Consider the following 17,919-nt stretch of genomic DNA (forward strand, 5'->3'; position numbering starts at 1 on the left):
CCAAAATGTGGTGTCCTCAGATGCATGTTGAGATTAAATCTGCCCATGAAGTTTTTTCTTTTCACAAACAAGTTTGAAATGTTTCTGATGGTTACTGAAGACGGATGTGTCCCGCGAGGCAGGAGAGCTATAGATTTTAGTCATATTGTCAGATTACATGCTTACATTGTGAAACTGGCATAAAAAAAAAACAGCACTAGGGTGGAAGGATTTATATACTGCAGTTCAACTTTTCTAGTATAAGGTAGTATTGCCTACTTAAAAATACATGGCTATGAGTTTGATAAATTAGAATTTTTCTTTATATTTATCTAACTAGAACAAGCACGTATTTTTAGGTATTACTACTTAAACACAATACCCTTATAATTGAAATAAATATTTTCGGTGGAATACAATAAAAGTTGGTAATGGAAAAATATTGTCAATGTGAAAATGTATGCCTCTGCGTAAAGAAATTTTTACCTTTGCTTGTATTTAATATAGCTTTTGTGGAACTGGAAACTGTTTAGCGACGATTTCCTCCAGTCCACATTGTATGTAATAAAAATTTTTACTGAAAAAGTTATGTTTGCTACAAAAGATTACTCCACCTTCAGGCATGTCTTACAAGTGTGCAATGTACAATTAAAATTCACAAGGCAGTAACAGTCTAATAAAGAATATTACATTACAAATGCAAATTTTTATTCGTGTGTGATTTTTTTTTTTCAGTTTACAACTTTTACTACATTCTCCCTTTTAGCTTTTGCAATTCAAAACATTTAATTAAAATGTAACTGTTGGACACGGTGCCAGACAATTTTATCAGTAAATTTAGCAAGTAATCCTGCTCATTCATGTATGACCAGTAATAGAATTGTCACAAACCATTAATCAGATATTTTCTCTTGCTGGAGTCTTGTAGAGCAAGACAGCTTACACGGTGATTTAAAGTTAATTTTTTATATAAGAGTAAAAGCACAAAAATTATATTGTGTATTCACAAAGGTTAATGGCACAGTCACAGATTATTTTCATTATAGACATTTAAGGATATTCTGATGTACAGGTGCACAATACACTCACCAGGCAATAACTCTCTGTCAACATTTTCAGTGCATCCAGGGTAGGGATAGAAGAGATGGCCCTTTTCTAAAGGGTATGGAATTATCCTAAATGCTGTTGAAAAAGAGACAGACATTAAAATTTTTAATTACTTAAGCCTTTACAAAAAACAGCCAAATTGAACAATAACAACGTCACACACATTAGCAAATATTTTGTACATGACAGCAGAAAAAGTGACAGTCACTTTTACTGTCATTTTCGACAACATTGGAGACAAGCTCAACATTTGTATTAAAGGAAAACTATACCCCCAGAATTATATTAAATGACCTATTAAAAAATATTGCCAAACTGGAATATATATATCAGTAAATATTGTCCTTTTACATCCTTTACCTTGATCCACCATTTAGTGATGGGCTGTGAAATAATGCAGCTCTAACTGTAACCGGAAGAAGTGTGGAAGCAAAAGGCAGAACTCTGTCCATTCATTGGCTGATGTGGCCTAGCAAGTATGTGTGCCATGGCTTGTTTGTGTGCACTGTGAATCCTATGATCCCAGGGTGGGGGCCTTAATTCTTAAAATGGCAATTTTCTATTTAGAATTACCCAATAGCACAACTAAAAAGTATAATTTTTATGAAAATGGTTTATTTATATGAAGTAGGGTTTAAATATGAGCTGGTTTATGCAATATACATTACAATATACATACAGACCTACATTGTTTGGGGTATAGTTTTCCTTTAACCCTTTCACTGCCAGCCGTTTTGAACAAAGCGGAACTTCTACTGCCAGACAGTTTTTTTTTTTAATTTTTTTATTATCAATTTTTCATAAGAAATGGGTACAGAAAAAGAAAAAGGGGAGGAAAGGGAAGGGATTAAAGCAGTCAACAAATTACACTTAAAATATATACAATTATCAGCAAAAACTGACAACAAGTCACTTCTGAACACTTGGTAGTATATCTATAATATCTTTATTCTAGTGGGAGGGAGGTTAGTAGCTTATACCTTTATTTCCCTTTAATTCTTTATTTTGCCAGACAGTTTTTTAACATTTTGCACTGTTTCACTTTAGGGGCCTTTCCTTGGGGGAACTTTTAGTTTACCCAGGAAAACAATATATTGTTTTTTTCAGGACAACCTAAGCTTTTAAAATATGGTAGAATTTTTGTGTAATTCCCATTTTGTAACAAGATATAGGCTTCTAAATGTCTAAAAAATGAAAAAAAATTATATTTTCCATAATATAAACACACATACCAGAAACAAAAAATATTTTATGCATGAAAATACACCTGATGGAAAGTCCCATGTCTCCTGAACGTGCCAATACCAAATATATATAGTTTTATGGAGATTTCTCACTTGTATAGGTCACAAACTCCCAGCAGTACACTACCAAATTTCCAAAGCACTGCTCCAGAAAGCTGCATACTTTAGATTTTAAGGCCAAAAATTCCGCTAACAGAAAGTTTATCCCAGAAATTTAACATTTTTAGAAAGAAGAGATTCTGGGGAATCCAGAATAGGCACAACTGTCTGTCTACTGTAAACTATCAAGTCGCAATGCTTTCCTAAAGTTATTGGTTTTTATCAAAATTTGTGAAATTTTTTAAAATCGCTTCAAAGCTTCCAGTCTATAGTATCTTAACTCCTAAAGGTCATAAAGTAACCAAATAAAACACCCTAAATATGAACGCCAGGGGCCCACTGAACAGTTTGATGCCCAATATGTATAGGTTTACCTAAGTATGTGGCATGTAGGGGCCCCAATGAGAACATATACCCATATGTACCGTCATTTCTGTCATTTCAGCTTCTGCAAAATCAATACATTTACATCATTATATGTGGGATAATGCTAGTAAAAAGTACATTCACCCCAGAAAGTCATATATTTTTGGAAAGTACACATCCCCCCGAATCTAAAATGGGTACCCATGTCTTTCTACTCCAAAGTACCAAGCCATAAAGCTTTCCTAAGTTTGATGATTTTTATGGCATTTCCAAAAATCACCTCAAAACTTCCACTATACAGCATCCTATTTTCTACAGGTCATTAGCTACCAAGATAAAACACCCTAAATATGAACCCCAGAGGTGTACCGAACAGTTTGGTGCCCACTGTACATAGGTTTATCAAAGCACATGGCACTTAGAGACCCCCAAATATACCTTGTGCACACTAATTTCATGGCTTATCTTTACCTAATTCATAAACACATGGCAGTTTTATGAGGGGTAGAAGCTGCAGAAATGTAGGGTGACCCCTAAAATCCCTATATTTTTGGAAAGTCACATTCTGACAAATCCAACAAGGGTAAAGAGTCCTTTCTACAACAAAGTACCTATCTGCTAAGCTTTCCTAAAGTTAGTGGTTTTTATGACATTTGAGAAAATCGCATAAAAATGTTGCAGTTTGCCGCATTTATCTCACACAATTTCTTGCGTACAAAGGCAACACACCCCAAATAGGAACACCAGAGGTCTACTGAACAGATTGATGCCCAATATGCATAGATATACCAAAGTCTGCGGTATGTACTGACCCTAAAATGAAAATAGCGCATAAGGATTTCTCGCCTGCCAGCTCAGCTTTTGCACACAGAGCCCCCTGACAGCCTATTATATGCAGTAAGACCCCCAAACTACACAGGGACCCCCAGAAAACCATATATTTTTAGAAAGTACACATTCTGAAAAATCCAAAAAGGGTAAAGAGTCCTTTCTACACCAAAGTACCTATCTGCAAAGCTTTCCTAAAGTTAGTGGTTTTTATGACATTTGAGAAAATCGCATAAAAATGTTGCAGTTTGCCGCATTTATCTCACACAATTTCTTGCGTACAAAGGCAAGTCACCCCAAATAGGAACACCAGAGGCCTACTGAACAGTTTGATGCCCAATATGCATAGATATACCAAAGTCTGCGGTATGTACTGACCCCAAAATGAAAATAGCGCATAAGGATTTCTCGCCTGCCAACTCAGCTTTTGCACACAGAGCCCCCTGACGGCCTATTATATGCAGTAAGACCCCCAAACTACACAGGGACCCCCAGAAAACCATATATTTTTGGAAAGTACACATTCTGATGAATTCAAAATAGGTAAAGTTATTTTTGTACACCAAAGTTACACATGGCAAAGCTATGCTAAAACAGATCAGGAATACTAATATAGGGATAAAAATGTGCAAATCAGTGAAACAAGAAAATAAGTCACATGACAGTGTAATTAGTGGTCAGAATATCTGATCCAATAGTCACGCTGTCAAAATAAACAGTTTTTGGGGGAAATAAAAAAAAAAAAAAAGAAGTAAAATGAAAAAAAAAAAAATTTTTTTAAAAAGTTTATGTATACATGTGCACAAAAGTTGTGTGACAGTGTGTATATGAGTGTATATGAGTGTATATGAGTGTATATAAGTGTGCAAAGTGGGGAGAAAAAAAAAAACCAACCTGTGCTAAATTGTGTTGTATGTGTGTATAAATGTATATAAATGTATGTAAGTGTGTGTAAAAGTGTGTATAAACAAAAATGAACTCACACTTACCTGTCCTGAAGATCAGATCGGGTCCCTGCTCCTCCATGCTGCAGTCGTCGAAAGGAAGTAAGTGGGAGGCGGCTCAGGGGGGAAGCAGGAAGCAGTACAAGCAGCAGATGCGATGCGATCGCATCTGCTGCTTGTAGGATGGTCCTGCGATAATCGCATCGCAGGACCATCCCCCCCAACCCCCTCCGCTCGTTGCGGAAGGGGTTTGGCTTTTGCCGCCGATGCAGAGAGAGTGAGATAGGGAAAGAAAACGTAGGTACTATGGTGTCGGCAGGAAACTGCCTTTTTTAAAACACCGTAGTACCTACGTGCTTGGCAGGGAAAGGGTTAATTAAGACCAGAGTGTTAATAAACACACACAAGTATGGGGTTTGTTATCCAGAAATTAGTAATCCAGAAATTAGTTATCCAGAAAGGGCCATCTCCAATAGACTCCATTATAAGAAAATAATTCTAATTTTTTAAAATTATTTCCTTTTTCTATAATAATAAAACCTTGTACCTTGTGCCTGATCTCAACTAAGATATAATTAATCCTTATTGGAAGCAAAAACATTTAAACATTTAAATCATTTCTACAATGAATCACTGTTACTTTGGGTTACTGATAATACATATTATTTGTTTGCTATTCTTACTTTTACAAAAGTCTACACTAGCTTATTTCACACTAATAATTTTTCTTTAAAAAAAATTATACATGCCTATTTGCAAATAAAAGATAAAAGGTATGTGCATGTCTTGATTTATTTAAACACATCTTTAATGCCAAGCTCACACTGCGCTTGAGAGAGATATGCCGATGTCTTTGATGTCTTCTGAATAGCTCATTCAGATCACTAAATTAGTACTGCCACTTTAAACCATAACACAATTGCTACAAGCTCTCTTTGAAACTAATACAGGCAGCAAAACATTCCAGGGGTGCTGACAATGTAATTAAGATTGACAGGTTGTGAACCTAGGCAATGATGCAAGCTAGTAATAACACATACTTACTGCCTTCCCATGTACACTGCAGCAAGTTTAGTGCACCTTCAACTCGTTTCCAATGTTGGAGGTGAAAGAAAGCATATGCTACAGCTTCACTGTCCCCCCGTTTCAATATGTGTTCTGGGGGCATGACCAAGCTCTTCATTTCAAGTAAGTACTAAAAAAATAAAGAAAATACAAAGATTATGATCAGCACAGAAATATAAGACACCATTGTGCATTCCTGTGAGAAATATGACTACTTTAAAGTGCTTCCACTGTAGCCAAGGTTTGGCGATTATGTTTGTGGCCAACAGAACTAAGATGCATGTTGGTGTTTAAATAGAAAATACTGATACACAGAACTAAGGGAGACCCAGCAATGAAGGAAGGTTGGAAAACCTTTTGAAAACAGAAACATGACAAAGTAAATTAAAACCAGGTGTTGTTAAACTGCACCACCTTAAGAGCCACAGGTTCCTTACACTGATGCTGCTGGGTTCAGCATGAATCCCTTTTATGCTGGACCCTAGAAAATGGCCCTCTATTTGCACCTCACCCTCTAATGTTAACCATTTTTGTATGGCTTAGTGATTTTAAAGGCTTTTTAACACCTACACGTTAAGTTTGCAACCCTAACTCAATATTACCCAGCAAGGTCAAAAACACAATTTACGCATACAAAACAACCTCCAGGTTCATCATATCAGAACAGCTACGTAACATGCTCCAAGGTTTGGCAAGAACATGATTCCAGCCAAAATGTACCTGAGAGATGCCCCAGGGCTCTATGCAGGCCATGCATGGAATGCATATGCTTAAATTATGGTTCCTAAGAGGTGTACATATGCCTATACCAATAGTAAATGACTACTTCACAAAATTTGCCACTTCACAATGCCTTGTGACAGTTAAATAGAAGGTGACATTTTGTTGTTAAACACCTCTTTGTAATTTTACTTTGAAGAGAAAAAATGTAAATAAACCGAATCAGTACAAAAACATGTTAATTAGGTTTGCCATTTGCTGTGTATGTGTTTGAATCTCTGGTTTAGTCAATTATTTGGGGTGGCAAAAGTTCCTTCATTCTTTTAACCACACTTATAAGGTTGGGCTCTGGTCAAGCAAAGCTTGTTAACTGCATGAGCAGCTTTCTCTGTTCTTGCCCTAGGCTATCACGTCAGAGGACTATATGTTAGTTAATCCTTTTTAATCCTCTTTGTTCAAACACACCAATGATGGTCTTCATGGATCCTCTGTGGGAAAATGTTCCATGCAACAAAATAAAAAACCTACTTGTATTCAAGGGTTACTTTATAAAGTCCTTCAAAAGTAACAATTTGAAGTAATTTACTTAACAGCCGTGAATGGTTTTTTAAAAAAAATAATTAGCAGATGCAGCTTCCTCTAATATCATATAATATCCATCAGCAATAATATAGATTGTGGGATATGTGAGACTGCACCTTTAAAGAACATATAATTGATTCTTGTTGGCTTTAAAACTGTAAAAACCATGGAACATACAACTTTCTTCTAGCTATCACACACCCATATTAAAAAAAAAAAAAAAAATAAAAAAAAAATATATATATATATATATATATATACCAATTCAGATAATAAATGTATATAAAGAAATATAGAAAACACTATTTAAAGTCCAAGTGTGCTGGCAATAATGTTTGACAAATTTTTGACAAATTTTTAAAAAAGGGATAAAAACAGAGAACAGGGACATTTACAATAATACAAAAATAAAAAGTTTTTTCTCTGAAAATTAATTTAATATATAACCGGCTAGTGCAGGTGAAACTGCAAATGTAAATTTTACTGTAGATCTAAAAAATAACCAACGCACTTCACAGTCACAAATATATTATATATGTCTTTTAGTGTTTGAAAAAAGGAAGTGAAAATAAAACTTGTGTCCTGCATGTTGTACTAAAAGCCTCAAAATCTTATTCAAATTAAGTATGTAAAATCTTCAATGTGGTAGTAAAAATAGTCCAATATTCTCTTTCATTATAGATCTATTTATGGCTCCTTCTCCTCCTGATATCTGCTAACTTTTAGATATCTTATATTATATTCTACCTCCTCCATCTTGTTTTTCTCCACAAATCACACTCCTATGTGATAGTAAAATCTTTTTTTCGAGTATAACAATATAAGGAACCTGTTTCTCTGTGTCTTTCCACTTTTTCATTTGTCTAATACAAGTCACTGTCTGCTCCTATAAAATTTCAGTTTGCTCCTACTTTTGTCGAATTGTTTTAAGTCTCTCTCTGTTCCATACAATGTAAAGGCATTGGTTCTGTATAAACAACAGATAAATGATATATCTGTCAGGGCTTTAGTTTGGGATTAAATTAGTATCCTGGATTATGTTTAATCACCACAGTAAAAAGAAACATGTCGCTGTACAATATTACATGGTTTTGATTCCCCTTTTTAATAACCAGCTAGGAAAATAATAGGTAACATTACATAGTTCACTGACATATGCTTTCTGACACACAATGCACTCAATAAAATAAAGGTTGAAAGATGGAGAATATGTCTGAAGTTCAAAAGTTCATGTTACTTTTCCTGATTTACTGCACAAAAACGATATTTTATGTTCAAAATTACAGTGTTTTTTCCCTAGACAGAAGAGGTGCAGATTCCTCAAGATATTATCATCCATTTTCTAGGATTTAAACTTCTAGTGATATCATCTTATTGCAACCCAGAGGGGTTTTAAAAGGGAGATGATGACACCACCAAGGTGGAAAAGATTACTGTAGGTTCCTTGCGTATTACAGTGGCAAGCAAAGCAGCTCTCCCACCAAAAAAAAACCTTTCATATGTGATCAACTTGGGAGCTGTAAAGAAAACTGCAAATCTTAAAAGAAAATAAAATACCCTTTACAGTATAGATAAGAAGATTTGCTAACCTTCCACCCCTTAATACATCAAGCTTATTATAGAGAATTTAGCTGAAGAGCTAGTGCCTAGTTCCCAGAAAATAATTAGAATTGCTGTGGTAGGGCAAAATGTCTTCCCACACGGATTCTTTTTCATGATTCCATAAAAAAAAAAAACACCTCTCCCCTGTATTAGGTTGCCATAATTACCAGCAGATAATGTAATCTTTTAGAATTAATCTTCCAGTTCTCATACTTCACCATTGCTTAAACATTTGCTCCTATGGAAGCTGGCCTATTAAACACCCAAAGCTAAATGAGACAGAAACCGACCCTGTGTCTGTAATAAAGAAAAGTCATTTGTCATCTAACAAAGGCTAAAAAACGTATGCACTTCACAGAGAGTTGCTGTAATTGAAACATTTCATTTCAACTTAAGGTACCCCACATGGATAACCTCAAATGCAGACAACCCCATGGATAAACCCCAAACGCAACATCGTAAATGCAAAGTAGACACAATTAAGATGGTGAAAACCATTTTAACCCCTGGGCAAAACTGCTGCAAGCATAAAAAAACAGCAGACTAAGTTGAAAGGTGCATGATAAATTGTCACAGTGAATAAAGGGAAATTTGTGCTTGGGGAAGAGACATTTTCTACACTGCTTTTACGCAAGAAAAAAAAATTATTGTAGTAAATTCCTAAACACAGGGATTTTCACATAGTTTGAGAAAAACAAAGAATGGGTTCTTAAAGTTTGATGAATTAACCCTTAAGTTTGCAACACTCACTTCTGAATTTTGAAGCATGTGCATCAGCAGGCATACAGAAATTAAAATGCTATTTAATATAAAGATATTTCTGGGAGTTTTGTTCACTGTCTGCGAGCAAAATTTTGTGTGTGTTCAATAAAATGAAAGACCCAACAACACCAAAAATTTAAATGACATTTTAAACATGTCAACTGTAAGCTTTATTTAAAAGCTATGACAATTTATGATTAATAAAAGTATCTTAAAAAGTGCTGTAGATCCTACATTTACATAGCAGATAAGTGGTTTAGAATAGTATTTTTTTAATGGAGATAAAGTGGGGTCAAATGTCATTCACTGTTCTCTACACATCTTTACATAAAAATGAATAGTATTTGCAGATGCCTGAAAAACAGGGTTGCAGATACCCTATATAAGTGCTAAGGGTGCTCTGTATGCACTGGTTGCACATTTGTTGGCATATTTGGGGAGGGATTAGGCTCACCTGCAAAAAAAAAATGATTTGGTGCATTCACAATAAGTAATCAGAAACGTATCAATATGGCATCACTTTTGGATTAAGTATACCTCAACTATATCAGGTCTTAAGCTTGCACTATAAGGATCTGTATTCACAGTGGCCTTGAACAGTAAAGGATAAAGACAATCTGTCTGAGACTGTCTGATACAAAATTACCCGTCTCTTGATCACTGATGCAAGCAAACACCAATTTCTTCCAGCAATTAGCTATCTTCCTGCATGGTTTATTAAATTCGACAGGCAGACAAAAAAAAGCTAAGAAAACAATTCAATGTCTCTCATACTGCATGACATGAAACCACACATAAATCAGTTGCCAGGAGTCATGCTTGTGGCAATTTTACTTTAATAATGTTTTACTGAAAACCATTTGTGTGACTCTGGACCAGGCATCTCTCTCCTGGCTGTCCCAGACACCTACCTGCATCAACATTTGTAACCAGAGCAAAAAATTCTTGTTCTATGAATACTAAGCAGTTTTTTTATGAATTAGCAAAGCTGAGAGACACTAAAGCAAAAATGATAGATAAGTGCCTCAACCTGAGTACACATTTGCAGATACCGGAAATTGCAGGCAATATAATTAGGATAAAATATTACAACATGCATGGAAGCATGCAAATTTCTACTGGACATGTTTGTGTAGGAAACCATGGGGTTAAATTACCTGACTGGTTTGGGTTATCACCTAATGGCAAAGGGATCCCCGGTCCATGTTACCTATGTCCCTGGGTAACCTATGCAAAGGACTACTTCATGTTGTAATTTAATGAAGTAGTTAGTAGCATATGGCTCTTCATCTTTGGCCTCCACTTGCTGAACATGTGGATGCCATGTAAAGAAGAATTCCCTTTCATGAAAGTTGGGGAACAGGGACCCCATAAACTAATAGAAGTGACTAGATTAGCAACTGTCTAGCACACTACAGGAGTGTAAGATAGAGACAGATTTAGGTAGCAAGAATAGCACTGAGCTCCAATTAAGGATAGACAGATTAAAGGCAGCCTAGCTGGGTAAATTTCTGCCTCAAACTCAAGGGACAACAGAAAGGAAAGGAACTAAGGCTAGAAAATCTCGTTAAGGTTTCTGCTGAAGGGGATCTGAACCACCTGCAGATATTCCAATAGGTGAACTTAAAACCTACCTAACCTCTGTCTCCACAGTGGTGCCAGTGTATATCTGCTGAACTTATGAAAATTACTACTAAAAATCTACCTTGTCTAATTAACATTTGCTTCTTGTTTACTACCTTTTTACATGCTAATATAATGATTTTGCAACACATGCGGTATAGCTCAACACCACCACTTTCTTTCATAGATCAACCATGCTCTGCTTTACAATAGCTAGAAACCTTGTTTTAGGCCAAGAAAGGGTTACATTTATAAAAGTCCATCATTATTGCCAAAGCATCATTATACACATAGGGCCACATGGTGGCAGCTACAACCAGATGTAGAAGTCCAGGAGACTTATATAGTAGAATAGCTGAAGAAATAAAAAAAAAATATATATATATTCACTATACTACCGTAATATATTTGATGTGGTTTGTTTACATAGGTAATAACATAATAGAGTTATGATTCTCCTACAAACCTGGGTTAATAGACAATATATAAACATTTGAGTTATTTCTGTAAAAGCTCTAATGAATAGGGCCTTCTGCATCTTGTACTGGTCGGTGCAACTGCAATTTATTGACTGCCCAAATTAAAAACAAAACAAAATTGGTTGAAAGCTTAACAACCATGTCTTTAAACCAGCATAACTATAGAGCACCAAGGAGGATTTGTATGTTTCATTTGTATGTTTCAGACATTTCCTTGCAATACAAATTCATGATGTTTCTATATCTTTCTGTTACATAACTGTTTTAACTTTTCAGACTGCCAATTAAATGTACAAACCGGATTCCAAAAAAGTTGGGACACTAAACAAATTGTGAATAAAAACTGAACACAATGATGTGGAGGTGCCAACTTCTAATATTTTATTCAAAATAGAACATAAATCACGGAACAAAAGTTTAAACTGAGAAAATGTACCATTTTAAGGGAAAAATATGTTGATTCAGAATTTCATGGTGTCAACAAATCCCCAAAAAGTTGGGACAAGTAGCAATAAGAGGCTGGAAAAAGTAAATTTGAGCGAAGAGCTGGAAGACCAAATAACACTAATTAAGTCAATTGGCAGCATGATTGGGTATAAAAAGAGCTTCTCAGAGTGGCAGTGTCTCTCAGAAGCCAAGATGGGTAGAGGATCACCAATTCCCACAATGTTGCACAGAAAGATAGTGGAGCAATATCAGAAAGGTGTTACCCAGCGAAAAATTGCAAAGATTTTGCATCTATCATCATCAACTGTGCATAACTTCATCCAAAGATTCAGAGAATCTGGAACAATCTCTGTGCGTTAAGGGTCAAGGCCGTAAAACCATACTGGATGCACTTGATCTCCGGGCCCTTAAACGACACTGCACCACAAACAGGAATGCTACTGTAAAGGAAATCACAGAATGGGCTCAGGAATACTTCCAGAAACCATTGTCAGTGAACACAATCCACCGTGCCATCCGCCGTTGCCAGCTGAAACTCTACAGTGCAAAGAAGAAGCCATTTCTAAGCAAGATCCACAAGCTCAGGCGTTTTCACTGGGCCAGGGATCATTTAAAATGGAGTGTGGCAAAATGGAAGACTGTTCTGTGGTCAGACGAGTCACGATTCGAAGTTCTTTTTGGAAATCTGGGACGCCTGTGCATGTCATCCGGACCAAAGAGGACAAGGACAACCCAAGTTGTTATCAACGCTCAGTTCAGAAGCCTGCATCTCTGATGGTATGGGGTTGCATGAGTGCATGTGGCATGGGCAGCTTGCATGTCTGGAAAGGCAGCATCAATGCAGAAAAATATATTCAGGTTCTAGAACAACATATGCTCCCATCCAGACGTCATCTCTTTCAGGGAAGACCCTGCATTTTTCAACAAGATAATGCCAGACCACATTCTGCATCAATCACAACATCATGGCTGCGTAGGAGAAGGATCCGGGTACTGAAATGGCCAGTCTGCAGTCCAGATCTTTCACCTATAGAGAACATTTGGCGCATCATAAAGAGGAAGGTGCGACAAAGAAGGCCCAAGACGACTGAACAGTTAGAGGCCTGTATTAGAAAAGAATGGGAGAGCATTCCTATTCCTAAACTTGAGAAACTGGTCTCCTCAGTCCCCAGACGTCTGTTGAGTGTTGTAAGAAGAAGGGGAGATGCCACACAGTGGTGAAAATGGCCTTGTCCCAACTTTTTTGGGATTTGTTGACACCATGAAATTCTGAATCAACATATTTTTTCCTTAAAATGGTACATTTTCTCAGTTTAAACTTTTGTTCCGTGATTTATGTTCTATTCTGAATAAAATATTAGAAGTTGGCACCTCCACATCATTGCGTTCAGTTTTTATTCACAATTTGTTTAGTGTCCCAACTTTTTTGGAATCCGGTTTGTATGTTTTGGAATAGAAAGCCACAGAGTCCTACAGTTGCCAAAGGCAAATCTACATGTACCTGTGGCCTAATGTGGAATAACCTTAAACCTTTCAAATGAAAGGTGTACTGTGTTTTGGGGATAAGTCTCAAAAGTTATCGGGAACCTTCACACGCATTAAATTCATGACTAAAATGTAGTTTTATAATTTTTCAGCACAATTCCTTTGGGGTACTGCCTTGGGAGGCACGGCATGGAGATTTAGGTTTAAGATTCCGTTTGATCCTTTGTATTCACTTGAAATATGCATGAATTCTACAATCATACCATTGAAGTGTTGGGTGTTTTTAGCACACCATAATAAAATATTATAAATAAAATAAATAGATAAATATAAAAAAATAAAATAAAACTACAATACTTTAAAGTGCTAGAAAACAAAAGCAATACATTTTTGTTTACAAACAGCAGCTGTGTTGATTGAATGAGAATATAAAACTTAGGATCTGGTTAATTATTCGGCAAATCTCTTGTGAAGGATTTAGTTTTTGTTCCAATCTAAGATTTATGGATTTAGCTCCTTGGTGACAAACAATTTGTGTTGCAGACTGCATCCCAAAATTGGATTAAAACCCAGACACCCAGTTCCCTGATAAGGTTCTGTTTCGCCTACCTTTCTGGGTAATTATACTTCCAGCATGCTGCATTCAAGTATGTTTCATAACACTTTTGTTGCTAAAATATTGTAAGCCGAACGAGAACATTAAAAACAAATAATCCAGATTTAACCACTTATTCCTAAAAATTAAAAAACAAAGAATAAAGCAATGTTACAATGATTGACAATTAGGTTCCAAAATTTTACAAAGTCTCTGTCTATGTCTGTTTCAAAAACAAATTTCTGAACAAGTCTGGACAGAGATAATCAATTGGGCTGGTGAGACTAACTTAAAACTTTCTGCCACTGCTGCCGTGAAATTTGAGAAGTTATTTTTAGAAGACATGGAAGGGCCAAATCTGTTTGATGTGGCGAACAGGAAAATACTTCTGTGCTGTAAATTATGCTGGCCCTTTTGTCTACAGGACAACAGAATATACAAAGTTTATTGTAAAAGAAAGAACACTAGGCAACACACACAATTTTTTAAAAAAATGTTACCACATAAATAAAATAAAATTAGTAACTTCATTTTCACTTTGTTCATATTAGAAATGAGCAACACTTAAATCTTGCTGATCTATTTTATCCCCTTTGTATGGCTGATCATATTCAAACTTATGCTCCTGATTTTTTTTAAATTTTGTAAGCTAATCTTGTATTATTATTAAAACTACTATACACACACACAGGAAAGGGAGTTTACTGCCTGAAAATGGAAATAGGAGAAATTTCAGGATAAAATTTCCCCAGACTGTAATCACACCAGAGCCACCAGAATGTCATCACTTACAGTAAGCCCCTTTTAATATAATGCACAGTATTTCACAACAAGTCAACATTCACCAGAACAGGAGTTATAAATGGGTAATTTAAGACACTGGTGTTTGGGTATAGTAAAGTAGGGGACCTGCATTTAATTTTGAACCTGAGGACTATGCCGCTGTTGGCTTTACTAGGGTGAGATGTTGTGATAAAAATACTTTGTCTGCCATAAGCTCCGGCTGGTGGCATCCTGTGTATATTTATACATCCCCCACAATAATGCAAATTTTGGTTAATGCTATGGCAGGTGTAAAGAATGGTGTAGTTCACCATTAAGTTAAGCACATTATAAAATGGCCTATTTTTATCATCTTTTAAACTATCATTTTACATAGTTTTTTAATAACTGGTCTCCTCTTTTGCCTTTTTCAGTCTGCAAGTGGGGGTTACAAATTGTTATTACTTTTTATCCACATTTATCTCCCAGGCTCTCAACTAAACCACTGCCTGGTTTGCAGAGTAAACTGAACCCTAGCACCCATAGGCCATCAAATTCTGCCGCTCTCTATTAATTTCTGTGCAATTAAAATAATTTATCCTTTGATAAACATGCCCCACTGCATACATTCAAACTCAAGACAGTGGAATAAAACAATGTTTTTAAACTCTTATTTTTATTATACATGCTCACTTCTCTCCGCCACAAACATATAGCAATGCATAGTGGTTGGGCAGCTTAAATCTCACTACATAATGATAATCAAATAAAGTAATAAAAGAGCACTGATTCTGAAAGGAAGATTGTACTATTCCATTTAGGCAGGTTATTCATTATCATACCTCAATGTTCTAATAAAAAGGCCTAAAATAAATATAATCAATAATGAGGACCACTTACATAACAGGTCCAACAGCTTGCCTGGGTGCAGGTAAAAAACTTCATGTAATTGCAGGACAGGTTACCACAATCGTCAGTATATTGAGTAAAAACATTTATTGAAGAAAATCCAAAATTTCGATCACTTCATGGTCATCCTTCTCAGGAAAAAAAAAGTTTGCTTTCCCTGAGGAAGATCACCATTGAGTGATGAGTGCGTTGCTTTGTCCTGCTATTAATAAAAATGCCAAGCACCTTGTTATGTGGTTGACCCATAAATGGAAGTATAGTATGTAATATAACTTATGCTCCACTAATAATAAAAGGGATGCAAGATATTTTTTACCTTTGGTACATGAGGATTAAACTCAACAGCTCTGTGAATTGCTTCAACTGCATTCATTTCCGATGTACTGAGCCCTCTTCTGGAGGCTGATTCTGGAGAAAATCTAAAAACATAACTAGATTCATAAATGGAAAGATTTATTGAAAACGGACAAATTGATCAATGCAGATACATCACGTGTCACTTAAAGTGTGTCATCACAACAACACATGCCACATCAACTAGTGGGCGCACCCTTTGCTTGTAAATGCCCAAGCGTTAGTGGACGTTTAACAAGCTAAGCACCTGCATCAGTGAAGGATACTATTGATGAGCCTAAAATTATTAGGTGTATACACCGAATCCACTATTGTCATATGATTTTAAGGAATCGGTCCAGCCAGAGGCATGGATTCAGCTGAATCCGAATACTGCTAAAAAAGGCAAAATCTTGCCCCAATCCCGAACCGAATCCTGGATTCGGTTCATCCCTAAAAATTATACAGAAGATACTGTGGCTTGCAAAAGTATTCGGCCCCCTTGAACTTTTCCACATTTTGTCACATTACAGCCACAAACATGAATCAATTTTATTGGAATTCCACGTGAAAGACCAATACAAAATGGTGTACACGTGAGAAATGGAAAGAAAATCATACATGATTCCAAACATTTTTTACAAATAAATAACTGCAAAGTGGGGTGTGTGTAATTATTCAGCCCCCTTTGGTCTGAGTGCAGTCAGTTGCCCATAGACATTGCCTGATGAGTGCTAATGACTAAAAGAGTGCACCTGTGTGTAATCTAATGTCAGTACAAATACAGCTGCTCTGTGATGGCCTCAGAGGTTGTCTAAGAGAATATTGGGAGCAACAACACCATTAAGTCCAAAGAACACACCAGACAGGTCAGGGATAAAGTTATTGAAAAATTTAAAGCAGGCTTAGGCTACAAAAAGATTTCCAAAGCCTTGACCATCCCACGGAGCACTGTTCAAGCGATCATTCAGAAATGGAAGGAGTATGGCACAACTGTAAACCTACCAAGACAAGGTCGTCCACCTAAACTCACAGGCCGAACAAGGAGAGCGCTGATCAGAAATGCAGCCAAGAGGCCCATGGTGACTCTGGACGAGCTGCAGAGATCTACAGCTCAGGTGGGGGAATCTGTCCATAGGACAACTATGAGTCGTGCACTGCACAAAGTTGGCCTTTATGGAAGAGTGGCAAGAAGAAAGCCATTGTTAACAGAAAAGCATAAGAAGTCCTGTTTGCAGTTTGCCACAAGCCTTGTGGGGGACACAGCAAACATGTGGAAGAAGGTGCTCTGGTCAGATGAGACCAAAATGGAACTTTTTGGCCAAAATGCAAAACGCTATGTGTGGCGGAAAACTAACACTGCACGTCACTCTGAACACACCATCCCCACTGTCAAATATGGTGGTGGCAGCATCATGCTCTGGGGGTGCTTCTCTTCAGCAGGGACAGGGAAGCTGGTCAGAGTTGATGGGAAGATGGATGGAGCCAAATACAGGGCAATCTTGGAAGAAAACCTCTTGGAGTCTGCAAAAGACTTGAGACTTGTGCGGAGGTTCACCTTCCGGCAGGACAATGACCCTAAACATAAAGCCAGGGCAACAATGAAATGGTTTAAAACAAAACATATCCATGTGTTAGAATGGCCCAGTCAAAGTCCAGATCTAAATCCAATTGAGAATCTGTGGCAAGATCTGAAAACTGCTGTTCACAAACGCTGTCCATCTAATCTGACTGAGCTGGAGCTGTTTTGCAAAGAAGAATGGGCAAGGATTTCAGTCTCTAGATGTGCAAAGCTGGTAGAGACATACCCTAAAACAGTGCTGTCCAACTTCTGTTGTACCGAGGGCCGGAATTTTTCCGACCAACGTGGTGGAGGGCCGATAATGGAAGCCAGTTTTGACCACTCCCCTTTTTGAAACTGCACCCACTTGAAACCACACCCATGTTATCACATGACCATACCCATATTAATGGTTGTAGTAGAGCAA

At 36.7% G+C, this 17,919-nt stretch overlaps 1 protein-coding gene across 3 annotated transcripts in view; it reads right to left on the reverse strand.

Moving 5' to 3' along the window:
- The window catches only part of st7l (suppression of tumorigenicity 7 like), a 57,516-nt gene that overhangs the window by 12,245 nt on the left and 27,352 nt on the right, over positions 1-17,919 (reverse strand). For all 3 annotated transcript variants that reach the window (XM_012961092.3, NM_001011286.1, XM_031895919.1), the window contains 3 exons: positions 15,915-16,017; positions 5,612-5,762; positions 1,069-1,161 (listed from right to left, as the gene is read on the reverse strand). In XM_012961092.3, coding sequence (XP_012816546.1) covers positions 1,069-1,161; positions 5,612-5,762; positions 15,915-16,017 — 347 coding nt within the window. The remainder of the gene's footprint in view (positions 1-1,068; positions 1,162-5,611; positions 5,763-15,914; positions 16,018-17,919) is intronic.

The sequence above is a fragment of the Xenopus tropicalis genome, chromosome 2 (genome assembly GCF_000004195.4).
Source record: "Xenopus tropicalis strain Nigerian chromosome 2, UCB_Xtro_10.0, whole genome shotgun sequence".
In the NCBI taxonomy this organism is placed as follows: domain Eukaryota; kingdom Metazoa; phylum Chordata; class Amphibia; order Anura; family Pipidae; genus Xenopus; species Xenopus tropicalis.